This window comes from Cydia pomonella, chromosome 7, assembly GCF_033807575.1.
Source record: "Cydia pomonella isolate Wapato2018A chromosome 7, ilCydPomo1, whole genome shotgun sequence".
In the NCBI taxonomy this organism is placed as follows: Eukaryota; Metazoa; Arthropoda; class Insecta; order Lepidoptera; family Tortricidae; genus Cydia; species Cydia pomonella.
Genome location: NC_084709.1, coordinates 4,148,415 through 4,165,561, shown reverse-complemented (window position 1 = coordinate 4,165,561; position 17,147 = coordinate 4,148,415). Strand labels below are relative to the sequence as shown.

The window sequence follows — 17,147 nt, the reverse complement described above, 5'->3', positions numbered from 1 at the left end:
ACCTACTCTATGGATGCGTGGCTGTCGATAATGTCACATATGTCATAAAAAATGTGAAATGTACGAAAGAAAACGTTTATTTAAAATAATTTATCAAATAGTAATATCAGTGATTAAGTTTACATGCTGATAGACGAATAGACATTTAATGTCGTTTATTTTCGTTTCAGGTATGTAGGTTTTCCTTTAGTTATTTTCTTACAAATGGTTTCAATGGTAGAAACACAGATTAAATAAAATATTTTCGTTTCAGATAAAGCAACGCATTATTTTTATTTGTCTATCTTATTAGTGGTAAAGAAATATCTTATATGTATATAAATTAAAGGCCCCTTTTTCATGCCCAAACCATTTAACATTTGGGGACCTCGAGGAATCCGAGCCATCTTGGAAAATGTGTACCATCAACACAACAGTCAACATTAAAACTTATTAAATTCTACACAAAAAAGTCCTCGATATCTTTGCGGAACAATACATCTTGTTATAGAGAATAATTGCTGAATCTAAGTTTAACGCTTATACACTTCCAGGGGACATTCTCTTAAAAGGAAACTCGGCGGAATATGAATTCTATTTTTAACTATACATTTGTACGTGGTCTACCCCAATATTAACATTTTACTCTACTGCGACTAAACCAGAAAGAAGGGTTATGGGTGTAAGTACTGATGTTTCAGTACACCCAGTAGCTAGGTATTAGGATACTGGACGGATTTTTTTAAATGACGTATCGTTAGATTCCTCTTGCCATTCACAACCTACTTTTACTTGTTCTATTAAAGAAAAATCAATACAGCCGCCTTGAGAGGACTCCGAATATTAAATCATATTTTTTCTTCTAGCGCCTAAACTATTCAGCGGAGTACAGTAAAACAGACATCAATAGATCCACAGTTAGTATACAAGTGCTATGCAATACAAAGTTACTAAAATTAACGGAAGAAAAAAGTTTAGGGCTAAATAATACGTCATTTAAAAAATCCGTCCAGTATCCTAAGCTACAGGCTGTCCTGAATCCTCAGTACTTATACCCATAACCCTACTTTCTGGTTAAGTTGCAGTCAAGTAAAATATTGATATTGGGGTAGATTATGTACAAATGTATAGTTAAAAGTGGAATTTTTATTCTTCCAAGTTTCCTATTAAGAGAATATCCCATCATCATCATCATCATATCAGCCTTTTATCGCCCACTGCTGAGCATAGGCCTCTCTTCTAGTACGCCACTTATCCCGGTCCCGAGCCAATCTCATCCAGAAGTGACCCGTAGTGTTCCGAATGTCGTCCACCCAACGAGCCAACGGACGCCAGGCACTCCTTTCGTCTGTAAGCGGCCACCATTCCGTTAGCATTTTGGCCCACCTGCCATCACTCTGCCTGGCAACATGTCCCGCCCAGCTCCATTTTCATTTGGTAATGACGTGTCCGACGTCTTGCACCTTGGTGCGACGTCGGATCTCGACATTCCTCACTCGGTCTTGAAATTTGATGCCGAGCATGGCGCGCTCCATGGCTCTCTGTGCCACTCGAATTTTATGCACAGTCTCCTTAGTGAGCGTCCATGTCTCGGCACCGTAGGTCATGGTGGGCAGGACACATTGGTTAAAGAGGCGAGTTTTCACGCATTGTGGAATGTCCCATGAAAGGGTATAAGGGCTAAATCTGGGTTTAGCAAGTATTTTTTAAAGCAAGATCATTTTTTTTCGCAAAGATGTCAAAAACTATTTTATGTAGAATTTTATAAGCTTGAATGTTGCCTTACACGATTATTGAATAAAGAACGTAGATTTAGAGTAAAACGCGAATTTCTCCTGGATGGTCCACATTTTCCAAGATGGCTGCGGTTCCTCGAGGTCCCCAAATGTCAAATGGTGTGGGCATGAAAAAGGGGCCTTTAACGTATATACATACCAAATTTCATGACTGTTCAGACATTTCGAATTTGGTCCTAATCCGACTGTGCTAATGCCATTATGTACGTAAACTGTAACTGTACTGCGGACTCAACCTTCACGTTATAATTTTTTAAGTATTAACGTTGACATAGTAACGAAAATAATAAACACGTCAATTGAAGTAAACAATATTAATATATGCAAGAAAATTTTGCAAAATAGGTACATTAATGATTAATATGTAAAACACCATTAATTATTGAATTTAAATTATGATTTTGTGTAAAAAAATATGAGACCAATGATACAGCCCGATTACACGGGCTACATATTAAAAATGATTATCATGGAAACAGTAAATATACACAGGTGAACAAAGTTATAGTAAAATAGGTGCATAATTTCAGAGCTTGCCTGGCCCACCTGTACCACCTACCATGACCACGGCCGTCTCCTACTATTATTTTTTTCTAATACCTATGGCCTTACTAGCGAACAGTATTCCATGTTCTTGATCCAGAATTTAAACCCTTAACTACATATTTGTGGCACTTGGGGTTGAATTTGAAACTCTAGGGCACTAGCGTGGCTCTATGAGAGCGCCTTATATAGGCTTCTGGTGACCAGAGGATCAGCATTGTTAACCAGCGCGGAAATGCACCCAGCCTTCTGAGCACCCTACCGAGCGACCAGAATATAGGGCAAATATTTTATGTATACGTTTTTGACTTAAGTGTTTTTATCATGTTTTATATTTAAACTTACAGATGTCGAACTACCAGCAAAGTTTTTGAAGAGGTTTTTATATTTCCTGGTACCAAACTGATACAGGAAATTGGAACATCACTAAATAATCTACACCGAAGACAATGAAATATAGTCACATAACATAATACTTTAATGTTTTATTTTATTAAAGAAATCGGTAAAAAAATGTGTTAACTGAAAAAGATAAATTTTATTTTATTTGTAGTTGAATAACAAAATATGTATTTAATCTCCTTTTAACATAGGAATTCTCTTTGTGTAGGTACATAATATAAATAATAGGTACTTAGGTCTTGGTAAGTAATATAGACAGTACAGTAGGTCTTATCTTAATAATTTGAGATCTCATACATGCGTTCCGATATATCTGATGGCGACTGTACATACAATGGGGTCGCGTATACGAGTACAAAGAGTATTAAAATAGTTGTTGATAGACCAAGTGAGCGAGCTACTATGGTACCTATCTTTATATCAATTTTATGCATTATGTAATAGCGCAATACAGAAATTATTTTTGACAAATGTAGTATTATTTTTATAGTAATAAAGGTTATTCATGAACCATCTCGTAATTTTAAAAAAACGGACTTTATCTCTAAATCATATGCCTTATATTTACAGATGTGTTAGGTTACAACTTGGTTCGTGAACGTGGTTTAGAAGCAACTTGAGACTGGGTGCGGAGTAAATTGCATCAATTTTTTTTACAATTTTGAGCGTTTATAGGAGAATATGTGGAGCGAGCATTATTCGACGTGTAGGTGTAGGTTCAACAAAAAGATCGCATGTCAATAGTTCTTTATTGTCGTTAAAATTCAATTAATAATCGCCTTTATCGACCATCAACTGTGTGGTCACTTTTCAATTGATTGACGTTGTCAGGTACAGTTTCACTACTCGCCGCCGCATTGTTCATAGCGCATTACTTATCCTATCGAATACAAGATGTCGCTGATTCCTGTAAACTTATGTTTAAAAAAAAGACGCTTTACTCTATGCCATATATTGTAGGAAAGGAAGGGTATTCCCTGTCGTACGTCAAAAAATCCAAGATGGTGCTCAAGCCCATGGACAAAAAAGTCTAGCAATAAAATCAACACTTGTCAAAATTTGACATTAGCAATCCACAGTCAGGTGACAATCAAATCAAACCGAACCACTTCGAGTTCAGAGCCATTTCAAACTATATAGTAGTAATAAACAAAGTTGATTTTTGTTTGATTATTTTTTCTATTAATGAGTTTTGATTGTTCCAAATGATAATATCCACAGTTGATAGAATCAACACTTGATACAATCAACATGCGATAAAATCAAGTGTTGATTTGATGTGGACGCGAAATTTGACAGTTGTGCATCTCGAATAAGGCCCCTGGCTTTTGTCGGTGGAGTAGGTGCAACGTAGGACAAAGTCAAATCGTATTTTGAACTTTGATGGAATGAAAGAACGTTTCGAGTTCTTAACTGCAAAAAATACTCTGGGACTTAGAAGGATATAGGTACCCAGGCCACAAAAGCGTTAGGTCTGTCGCCACGCATAACTGCCCTAACAGCCATTGGAAAATTCGTTCAATGGGACTTGAAACTGTCAAAGCTTTTTATAGATGGCGCCATATATTTCTCTGGTTTCTAATTTTGTTCTAAGGGCAAGTAAAGTACTGGATAGCTAATTAACAAATAAATTAACTGCCAGATAAAAGTTACTACAAAACTTAGCGCTTTATCTACCAATTAAGCTTAATTAAAGATTGTGAAACGCCAACGATGAATTTATTCGTCAGGTAAGTGGCAAGTAGCTTATTCAAAACTTTACTTAGAGATTGTGAAACAGGCCCTCAACATGCAGGCCATTAATATTCGAAAAATATAATAATAAGACAGCTGAAACCTTTGCTGATATCCGTAAAATATTCGGTGTCATCTGTAAAAGACTTTGCCAGGCCAACTCCATTGCTAATCGTAAGGTAGAAGTACTAGTGCTCGACGCTACACTAGTACTCGACATGGGCACTTTATGTCAAAGTGACAAGGATTAAGTTAGAATACACAAAAGTCTTCGTTGTTCAAATATAACCTATATTTCCATGAAATAAAGTGCCCATGTCGGTGACTAGTGCAGCGTCGAGCACTAGTACTTCTACCTTTGTCGTGGAACAAATCCATATTCGAGTAGATTTCAATGCAAGTGTGCAAAGTGTGTTATTATTTGTCCCGAGATGTGTCCGAGTGTCCGAGAAGACACGGGACAAGTGAATAAAAACACTTGCACACGTACATTAAAGGACGTTTTTTTTAATAAATTTTCTAAAAATCACTATAAAACTAATACTGGTTACGTGAGTATTACATTTACAGACCTCACAGTTACCCTTGAACTTGACTGATATTGTTAATTCAGCACTACGTTTAGCGATGATTAAAATTGCAAAAAATAATTACAACAACTCATTTCATACAAAAACACTTTCACAGTTGCAATATAAGTTGAATTATTTTGATGCACTACGCTGTGGCGCAGCGACCCGAAGTGGATCTTGGCCTCCGACACCAAAGACCGCCATACTTCTCTGTCCAAAACCGTTTCTGTCCAGTCGAGTCCAGTGTCCATTTGGATACAACTAAATTTTAAGTGAAAATACTGAAAATAGCGGTTTTTTTTTTGTATGTATGTTACTCGATATCTCCGAGAATCGTGAACCGATTTTCAATTTTTTTTTAATCGAACGGGTATAACCCCGATATGGTCCCGTTGGCACCAAGTCGGGGTCTGATGATGGGATCTTGGAGAAATCGAGGGAACTCTTCAAATGTTATAGGTACATGTATGGCGCTTTTGGTAATATTTGAAGTCGGTATTATTTTTTTCTCGTATTCGAAATGAAAGAAGATTGATTTACTCGGGTGCAAGGCACTCTCGGACAGTTGGCGCTTGACAGAAATTGGTGCTTTTCATGCCTTGGTTAACAATCTACGTTTTACAAGAGGGTAAAGTTGCTGTTTAACCCCTCGTGCTTATATTAATTTCAAGGCCCGAAGGTTAAACAAACTTTGCCACCGAGTAATACACTTTGTCACCACACCAACGAGGGAAAAATAAGAACGGAAAACATTACAAAACAAATCCAAATGAACGCTATTAAATATTTATCATTCAAAATCATCACTTAAAAGTCAATTCCACCAGCTATAATGAGGAAACAACTTAACATTTGCATCTAATTAAGCAATTACTTTGCCACGCTTGTGGATAAAATGCAACTTTGTCATCAGTTTTTCAAGTATCAAGAGAGCCTTATTTACGATATAAGTAAGTCCGGAAAGTAGTAAATTCGCAATGAGTGGAGATAAATTAAAACACGACCGAAGGGAGGGAGTGTTTCAAATAAACACTAGTCGCGAATTGCCTATTCGCACATGTATTGTACAACATTTTAGAGTACATACTCGTATAATTTTTATTCGTAAACACAAAGAGAGCCTTATTTACGATATAAGTAAGTCCGGAAAGTAGGAAATTCGCAATGAGTGGAGATAAATTAAAACACGACCGAAGGGAGGGAGTGTTCCAAATCAACACTAGTCGCGAATCGCCGATTCGCACATGTATTGTACAACATTTTAGAGTACATATAATTTTTATTCGTAAACACAAACAAGACACATTACATTACATAATATAACAAAAACAAAGAAAGTATAAAGTACCACAAAATGGCCTCATCTCAGCATGCTGCTGGTCTTCCGATATGGCCCTTTAAATTTTTTGACATTGCTACGTAAAGTGCTAATTATCGCACTAGTGCGGTAATAGTGTTATTTGATACACTTGCTCTAAAAGTGCTACTTTACTTAGCGGTTTAGCGTTCGCCAAGTTGATTTTTGCGAACAACTGCTTTTTACTTTCAAACTTTTTTAAATTTATTTCTACCATCAGAAAAAGTGCTTTTTACTTTTCCAACTTTTTAAAATTTATTTCTGATCGTAATCCATACGTCCGCACTAAAGAGTTTGGTACCCAAAAACTTTATATACTTTATTTCGCCATTACACATTTATTACGTTCAAAAATATTATTACACGATATAAATTAAAATAATAAATATTATTTGTTATTATAATAAATAACATGTTTTACATTAAGATATTTCACTAAAATATGTTTTTAAATTAATAACCGAATGAAACTATCATTGCCACGTTTGCTGTCATTAACAGAAAATAATAAAACTTAAAAAGTAAATCCGGCGCCCGCTATTTTCAGTACTTTCAGTTAAAATTTAGTTGTATCAAAATAATTCAACATCAATTACAACTGTCGGCCCGATTCGAAGAATGAAATACGATAACGATAAGTTCTGGTTTAGATAAATTCTCATTTAGATATCGTTTGTATGTCGTATAATTGACAGGAGCAACTCGATTCGGGCAACCAATGTCACTTTGACGTTAGACATATCGTAGATAGATCTTATTGGGATCACAGCGGAATCGAAATAAACGTCAATTTTGACATGTCGTTTAGTTATCGATCTTTTAAAGATCTTTCCAAGATCTTAAACGTGTCTTAATCATTCTTCGAATCGGGCCGTGTGAGTGTTTTGTATTAAATGAGTTGTTGTGTTGTGTTCATCGCTGAACGTAGTGTACTGAATTAACAATATCATTCAAGTTCAAGGGAAAATTCGTAACTGTAAGTGTAATTAATTACTTACTATCGTAAGGGCATGTGTACAAATCACGCGAGAAAAATCACGACAGATCACGTTGGGGGAGGAGGGAGTATAAGAAGACCTCACGTGTATATTTCTGTAGTGAACGAAACTAAGAAAAAATGTCTACCAAATACTTTTTAGGGTTCCGAAGCCAAATGGCAAAAAACGGAACCCTTATAGATTCGTCATGTCCGTCTGTCTGTCCGATTCTGTCACAGCCACTTTTTTCCGAAACTATAAGAGCTGTACTGTTCAAACTTAGTAAGTGGATGTATTCTATGAACCGCATTAAGATTTTCACACTAAAATAGAAAAAAAACAATAAATTTTAGGGGTTCCCCATACTTAGAACTGAAACTCAAAAAAACTTTTTTCATCAAACCCATACGTGTGGGGTATCTATGGATAGGTCTTCAAAAATGATATTGAGGTTTCTAATATCATTTTTTTCTAAAATGAATAGTTTGCGCGAGAGAACCTTCCAAAGTGAAAAAAAGTGTGTCCCCCCCCCTGTAACTTCTAAAATAACAGAATGAAAAATCTAAAAAAAATATATGATATACATTACTATGCAAACTTCCACCGAAAATTGATTTGAACGAGATCTAGTGAGTAGTTTTTTTTAATACGTCATGAAATTAAAAAAATATTTTTTTTTCATCATACCCATACGTGTGGGGTATCTATGGATAGGTCTTCAAAAATGATATTAAGGTTTCTAATATCATTTTTTTCTAAACTGAATAGTTTGCGCGAGAGAACCTTCCAAAGTGAAAAAAAGTGTCCCCCCCCCCCCTGTAACTTCTAAAATAACAGAATGAAAAATCTAAAAAAAATATATGATATACATTACCATGCAAACTTCCACCGAAAATTGGTTTGAACGAGATCTAGTGAGTAGTTTTTTTTTAATACGTCATAAAATTTTAAAATTTTTTTTTTCATCAAACATATACGTGTGGGGTATCTATGGATAGGTCTTCAAAAATGATATTTAGGTTCCTAATATCATTTTTTTCTAAACTGAATAGTTTGCGCGAGAGACACTTCCAAAGTGGTAAAATGTGTGTCCAAAGTAGGGCTCGCGGTCAGATCCGTGTTTCGTTTACACGTTCCGAATACCCGTTTCCGAATAATAAGTAAACGGTTTTCTGGCCCGTTCCACACGTGTAATTAAGAAACGTGTAATTAAGAGCCGTTTCCACGGATAAACGGGTATTCGAAGAAACGGATCTTATTTACCCGTGGCTCCGGAAACGTCCTTGACGAGTAGCAAAGGAACGGACCGGCGTACGTAAGAGCTACAAATTATTAGACAAAACATTCATGACGCTTATGCCATATTTAACCTTATTCCGTGGTTCATAGAGTCGAAATTCAATAAACGGTTTATTTGCAAAACCGTTTTCTGAGCAGAGGGCCTACCGCGAACCACGTTCGACGTGTTGCCGCCCCGTCACACTTACGTAAAATTTTATAAGTGCGACAGAGAGGCAACACGACGAATGTGGTTCGCGGTAGGTCCTCTGTTAGTTTTTGCTTGCAATGTTTTAAGTTGCAATAAGTACGAGTAGAAAGTTAGAAATACTGTATAGTGCTACCATAGTAGTATTTTATATAAAAGTTCAAATACTAAAACTTTATTGTTTATTATATAACTTGATAGCAATAAATATAAAGTGCTAGTAATAAAAAATAAAATCAATAAAGACTGTACACGATAAAATCTGCCAGCCAAGTGCTTGATCTGGTATTCTTTTTACCAACTGAACATTTTAAACAGTTATATTTTTAATAATCTGTAGATATAAGTCCTATTGGGGTACCTATGTTGTTATCATGTAATTCTTGTAGTCTTTAGTAGTTTGTGTCACAAGGGAGTAAAAAGACATATTTACGGCGTGGGTGTAAATTAAATCCTAAACGAAACGAAGAATTTTACAGTAAAACTCCAAGCCTAGCGAGGGACTCTAATCAAAGTGAGGGATTCAAATGTTAACAATCAAACTAGAAAAAAAAATTCTAACATTAGACTCATACTGTTTTTCACATCGCCAATAGTCCGAGGCTGAAATGGTGCCTTTCATCTGAGTTAATTTTCACTCTCAACTCTAATTTTCATTTGGAATACAAGGAAAGTAAGATACATGTGTTTAAAAATATATAACTAAGTACATATAAACTTTTATAGTCTTTCTTGAGGGTACTTACATTTAACAATTTAGGTAAATGTATCGTTATTTATAGAATAAGAAGTTAAATATCAGAATGGAAATTGTACAACAAATCCGTTTAAAATTAAAGTTTAATTGCTTATTATAAAAAAAAAACAACTACGAAAGAAAGACGCTAGTGCAGAAACGTACATTTTCTGCACACTTCTTATAAAAACAACGACCCACTTTCAAAGCATGAGAAATGAAAAAGCCTTTTTAGGAATAGGTAATGTTATTTTTTTTTTATAGGATCGGTCGAGTTCAGTAGGTAGATTAGATATAACAGAAGTCAAACAAAGGCTCAAAATTGACAATATTTACTAAAATTATTTACTTAATTCCATCGAATATCGTTTAAAACAAAAATGTATAAGTATATAAATGTTTCGTTAAATGTAGTGTATAATCAATTAATCAATAACAAACATAACATAAATAGTTGTATTTCAAAAATAGGTAATCTTGGGGAACGTATGTAAAAAATATAATATCTTAGAACACAAAGTTTGGAAGTTTAATAAAAAAATAATAATTATTAGTACGACTACGAGTAGACTACTTATTTAAATGATTACACAATAAAATTGAAATCAAAATGATATTCGTAAAAATTAAAAAATGCAATATCTTAAAACAATTATTAAAAAACAATCAAATGCTAGTATTAAGATTAATTTGAAAACAAATTACAATCAAATATATATACCTAAGTAATAACATCTTGTAGCTCTCACTCTCGTCATAGAAAAATGCCTTTTAGTGTGGTGCGGCTACAAAACAATGGGATACATTTACTTTAATTTTTGCCGCTGCATCTGTTACAATTTTAATATATGCAGATATGTTTACCTTATTACAAGGACATAAAGCTCATAATTGGTTGTGACAGTTCTGATAACTGTTTGGGAACCTATTTGTTTTGGCGATGTCGTACAATAGGGTCTTCGAAAAACAATACGTTCTAAGAATCTAGTGAATGGAACGCCACCGGGCGGCAAACTGTGAAAGTGTCCCAAGTGAATATGAATGATTGCCAATTTTGAGATCTATCTTAATGTATTAAACAATATAATCGAAAGGTAAGAAAGGTAGCATGAGTCTTTAAGGTTATCGCGTGAAATTCTTCGTTTCGAATGCCGCTTGTGTGTGTATTTTTTTTGCATCATTGGCAGATTTGTTGTTTTCGCATAGCAGTAAATTGATAAAAATAACCACAAAGTAATTAATAATTATTTTCTTAACTGTTATTTTTAACTAATATAGGTAGTATTTGTCTGAATACATATTCTTCACGAAACTATTACACCAGTATATATAAAATGTGTTTCTTTCATTGAAATATAATATGTAATGATATTAGGTTAAAAACAATAATACTAAAAAAATAAGATTCTAAACTAGGGCCGAATAGGTTTAAAATTAAAAATAATAGACAATATAGAATAGGGACACCTACTTCGATTTATATATAGTATAGTTGGCTAAATATGTAATATCCACCCAGTTAGAAACAATTAAAAAAAATTGTACGCCTAACAAGTTCATCTGAAGTCAACATTCAATAGTAGACCTTGTAAGCATTGGCTCAAACTGTTTCGGATCCGTTCGGGCCGGTCTTAAGTACACGTTTAAACGGAGATACGTATCTGAGAAACGTTTCTTGGGAACGGTTCTTGGAGACGGATCCGGATCCCGGCGGTTCCGTTTAAACCGTGTTCTTAGCACCGCCGGGCTTAAGAACACGGGTATCCGTTTCGGCGTGTAACACGGATACCGGGAGCCCTAGTCCAAAGTGGTAAAATGTTGAACAAGATCTAGTAAGTAGATTTTTTTTAATACGTCTTAAATTGTACGGAACCCTTCATGCGCGAGTCCGACTCGCACTTGGCCGCTTTTTTCTTAGTTTCATTTCATTACACATAAATCTTCACTTGGCACGTCAAAACGATTTATCTTAAAATTAGGTCGAAAAAATAAAATAAAAATAATACACGTGAGGTTATGTAGCAGAGGGGGGAGTAGCAAAGAACCTCACCATTTGGTGATATTTATCACCAAGGGGCAACAAAGAGCCGAAAAAACCTCGCGTGATTTGTGCACAAGCCCTAACCAATATATTTTGTTTTATTGTGATTTGTTCGCAAATGTATTAAAAAACGTCGTTCAATTTACGTTTGCAAGTGTCGTTATGTACTTACTTGTCCCGTGCCTTTTCTTATCTCGGGACTCGTAAATAAAGACACAATTTGCACACTTGCATTGAAATGTACTGAATTATACAATCGTGATGTAATAGAGAGCTACGGTGCCTATGTCGAGTACCGTGTCTAGGCAAGGTAACTTGCTGAGTTGCCTAGGTAAGGTACGAGATTGAAAAGCTTGATTATATCATCAATTGTATACCATACTTTTTCTACGAATCATTTCAAATAATATTTATTTAGTAAAAAGCCTTAATAATTAATGAAAATTGGTAAGTACCTCAGAATACAAAAATGTAGTACAAAAGACATAAACGCGCGTTGAATGAAAATGCTCATAAAATAGTTGCCCGTTTATATCTTTTCTATGGGAGCTCGGCGGCACGTGATTGTTTTTTTTTTGTAATTATTTATTGATACCCGAAATCTTAATTCAAACATTACAGTCGATGAGTATAAAAAAAATATCGAAAGTGCGATCAAAACTGGAATTATCGGCATGATTCAAATTTTAATATACGTCAAAAATTAGATCCCATCCATATCGTATCCAGATCAAATATTTGACGTTGTATATTATACTCAGGCTGTAGGTCAAGTGTCATTGGAAATATTGAAGTCAGAAATATAACATGTGCTTGAGTTAATTATTTGCGTTAGTAACAGTATCTTTCAAGATATAATCACCCACCGTATCTCCTGATTGCCACTTTTCGTATTTCCCGTTAACCTCATGTTTCGGTACAGTGAGCTGCGAAATTGCATGGAGAAATTATGAATGAATTCATTAATAAATTCGCTATGCCACTTTTACGGCTGGTACATTCAAACTGGCCACTAGAGGCCACTATGAAGCTCAAGTTGTATTTTTTTATTTATTTATAGGCTTTGCACAATTCAATTATCATTTAGAGGATAGGGGATCGGCCGTCTCCATACAAACGTAGTCCCCATTTTCCTCTGTGGATATTGACATATATATTAACAGTAGCTATGTCCCTAAGTTTGATTTTTTTTAGATTTTTTGATTATTGTAAAAATTAGGAGCGAAAAACAGTTTTTATAATAAAATTTGAAATGCTCAGTAAATAATTAAAAATTAGAAAAAAATCAAACGTTGTACACAGCTGTGGTGGATATAATACAAATTATGTCAAAATATTTTCAATAATGTTAATATTCAGAAGAATATGAGGACTACGTTTACATGAAAAGGCGAATTTGCGTTATTTTCCTAGTCGACATCTAGCATCGAGTATAGGTACTGCTCCCGGTACTGAATTTGTATAGCGATAACCGGGAATTATCCGGGAATTCCCTGTTCCGGTACTGATTTTGTATGGAAAACAAGCAACGGGAGCAGTCTAATCGAGTAGCGGTATAATCAGTACTGGTACTTGACAATAGATGTCGCGATGAACGAAAAGTCTAGTATGGCGATAACCGGGAATTATCCGGGAATTCCCGGTTCCGGTACTGAATTATATGGAAAACAAGCAACGGGAGCAGTCTAATCGAGTAGCGGTATAATCATTACTGCTATTTAACAATAAATGTTGCGATGAACGAAAAGTCTAATGCTCATCAATTTTCATCCAATATTATAACCGGATTAATCGAAGCTTAATTTTCAACTTCTTCTGCTTGTAATATTAGTTGCAAATGGTTGGGAAATACAATTTTCGTCGGTCGCGACACCCGAGACATCTAGTGTCAAGTAGCGCTACTGATAATTCCGCTACTCGATGCTAGATGTCTACTATCAAAATAATTAGCGTTTTTGTACAAAAACTGATGTATGGAGTGAGCACTCTAGTGACTAAGTCCACCGGTGGCCGAGGCGGGAATCAAACCCGCGTCTGCAACTTACGGTGCTAACTTCCCGACCATTAGACCACCCGGCCACGGCGGTACCCGTCCCAAAGTATCTGGTTTTGAAAGTTCGTCTTTTTTTGTTCTTTATCTATTTCTATTTATAATTTATATAGTACTATTGTGACTACCTACTTAAAAAAATACAAATAAAAAAATATTTCATAAAATTGTTCCCTAGTTAAAAAGATGTCGGTCCGATAAATTGCAATTGAATACATTAAAACAAGGCTTTGTATCTTAATTACTGGTCACGTCTTAAGCGAGGCTTAGACTAGCAAGAATTTGCGTTACATTGCCCACTACTAAAGTAAACTGCATTCAAAAGTTTAATCAGATACCGCAATGTAATGAAAATTGCATGCAAATTGTTAGTCTGAACCTCGCTTTAGATGACAACCTGTACCGCTAGCACCAGTTTTGAAATTGACATATTAGCTTAACTTCTATGCATCGCTTGCACTCCCATATTAGCGCAAGCGGAATATATAATAAGTAATTTACGTACACGTGAGCGATTAAAGATCAACACTATAAAAAAACTAAAATAATGCAGTTTCAACCTCGTTCGAATGCAATGAATATTAATATAAATTATAATAATGAAAATATTGAAGATGTAAAGGTTACAAAGTTCTAAGGTTTAGAAATAGACAGTCACATCAATTGGAAACCGCACACTGAGACTTTATGGAAATTTCGTATTTGCTCTTAGAAAAATGTCGCCAACTTCTGACCGAAATATTGTTTTACTAGTGGATAATATATACTATAACTAGTGGATAATATAACTAGCGTATCGTGGATATATCGAATCTATTTTAAGATATGCAATAATATTCTGGGGTAACTCAACAAACAAACTACTCGTATTTAGAGAGCAAAAAAGTGCCATATGTGGCCTACAAATAGATGATTCATGCAAACTTTATTTCAACGAATTAAATATACTGACACTTGCAAGCTTATATATTTACAAAGTGGCAGTTTTTGTTAAATCTAATCCGGAACTGCTTCCACTAAGATCGAATGCGAACGTGAGAAACACTAGATATGGACATGCAATACAAACGAGAAGTGGTAAAACTGCCCTATTAAGGAAAATTATATTAGGCATATATATAACTTAATAGCTGAAAGCCTTAAAATATAATATCGCAATGTTTAAAACCAAATTAAATAAAGAGCTAAATAAAAGGGACATACTACATTAATGCATTAATGATTTTTTGTCGGACAAAAACTTCGCCCGTGACCAAAATTATCAAATATATTAAATTTATTTTTAATTTACGAAATTTCAGGTATCCGAATGTTTAAATAATTTGCTATATTTATATGTAAATCTATAATACTTTCTAATCTATTTAGATATAAGTTACATCTAAGACAAAATTTGTACACCTTTATGGTAGATCAATCAAGCATTGTATCAACTTACTGTTATTTCTATATGTATAACCGGTGTTTCACAAATAAAATAATTACTTACTTAAATATGTCAATGTCAAACTGGTGGTAGCGGTACAGGGGGACAATTTTTGAATTTCGACCGCTCGATTTCGTGTATTTCGTTAAATACTGTTTCCACTACTCGGAATTTATTATTTATTTAAACTTTATTACTTTATTACACAAATTTAGAAAGAAAAGTACAAATGGCGGACTTAACGCCTTGAGGCTTTCTCTACCAGCGATTGGGCTAAAGAGAAAAAATAGTATGGTGCAGGATTGTAAAGAATTAATATGAAAATAGACCCAAGTCGAGACTATTATACATACTATTAGAATAAAAAAAGCGGCCAAGTGCGAGTCGGACTCGCCCATGGAAGGGTTCCGTACCATTTATTTATGACGTATTAAAAAAACTACTTACTAGATCTCGTTCAAACCAATTTTCGGTGGAAGTTTGCATGGTAATGTATATCATATATTTTTTTTAGTTTTATCATTCTGTTATTTTAGAAGTTACAGGGGGGGGGGGGGGGGCACACATTTTACCACTTTGGAAGTATCTCTCGCGCAAACTATTCAGTTTAGAAAAAAATGAAACCTCAATATCATTTTTCCCCACACGTATGGGTTTGATGAAAAAAAATTTTTTGAGTTTCAGTTCTAAGTATGGGGAACCCCCAAAATTTGTGTTTTTTTTTTTCTATTTTTGTGTGAAAATCTTAATGCGGTTCATAGAATACATCTACTTACCAAGTTTGAACAGTAAAGTTCTTATAGTTTCGGAAAAAAGTGGCTGTGACACAAACGGACATGACGAATCTATAAGGGTTCAGTTTTTTGCCATATGGCTACGGAACCCTAAAAACGAGCAATACCACTAGATTCGGAATTTCTATCGCTTGTATTTCAAAAACAGCATTTCGTTTTCCACAGATTTTCCAGTAAAGAAATCAAAATATCGAAATTCAAAAATTAGCGCCCTAGTTTAAATTGAAAACTTACCAGTAAGCTCCTCGAACACGTATCTATATCCCTGCCAAGCCGCTTTCAATATCAGCGCCATTGTACACAACGTGCGCGTGCGCTCACCGTGAAGATTCTACTACTAACCACTAGCGGTTACCTTGCATCACGGCCGGCGCTGCTCGATAACTATAATCACACTGAACTTACACCAAGCTTGATTGAATGGAGCAATGATTTAATTTGCATTACATTAGTTGACAATGCGTTTTTTTAATAAAAATACGTGTAGTTTGTACTCGTAAGTAGAAGCAACTTTGTTGGTGGTGCAATAGACATTTAATACCGATGTTCGATTAAAAACAATCCTTCTAACCTGACTTTGCAGACTTGAACAGAACAAACTTTTCAGAAATTTGACGTTAATGATGACAACATAACACTTTGTCATTGCGAATTCCATGCAGATAACAAAAATAATCCCTATTTTCCCCCTCGTTTGACTTTTTTTCGATTTTTTTAATATCATAAAAATTAGGAGCGAAAATATAAATTCCGTAAATTTTTTAAAATGCTTCTAATGTATAATAATTAAAAATTAAACAAAAATCATTAGTTCCCTGAGTCGACGGTCGGGGCTCATTTCTGGACAGTTTGCCCTTCGGGCATCAGAAGCAACCTAAGGAGCCTAGGTAGCATGTGAAATTTTCCAGCATAGCCATGATTTATTCAGGAAGACTTTCCAATGGCTGCGATATTTCTTTCAAAGCTGACGTGACAACACCGGTTTGAAGCAAGACTTCTAACCCTGTGGAAATTAGAAGTAGTTTCACAACCTGTGAAAGCCACGAAGAGCAGTCGATCTGCCAGGACAGCAGGACCCAAAGTATTAGCTATTTTATGAACTTCGACATTATTTGCAATCCCGTTCAATAGCCAAATTTTTTTAAGAGCTCAGCAGATCTCATATTCCACAACTAGTAAAAAAATTAAATGCGAAGAGACAAGAACGAAAAGGAAGAGGGGCTAGCATTCGACGAGACGCTGACCGGGCTGGCC

General features: G+C 34.9%; 1 protein-coding gene across 2 annotated transcripts in view; it reads right to left on the bottom strand.

The window, feature by feature from the left end:
• Window positions 1-16,554, bottom strand: part of LOC133519606 (elongation of very long chain fatty acids protein 7-like) — a 50,496-nt gene extending 33,942 nt beyond the window's left edge. Inside the window, exon 1 of one of the 2 annotated variants that reach the window (XM_061853636.1) lies at window positions 16,128-16,554. In XM_061853636.1, the coding sequence (XP_061709620.1) occupies window positions 16,128-16,188 (61 nt within the window). In that variant the 5' untranslated portion in view covers window positions 16,189-16,554. Of the gene's footprint in view, window positions 1-12,489; window positions 14,927-16,127 lie in introns of those variants that run through there. The other variant, XM_061853637.1, reaches the window with a different exon arrangement.
• Window positions 16,555-17,147: the final 593 nt, after the last annotated feature.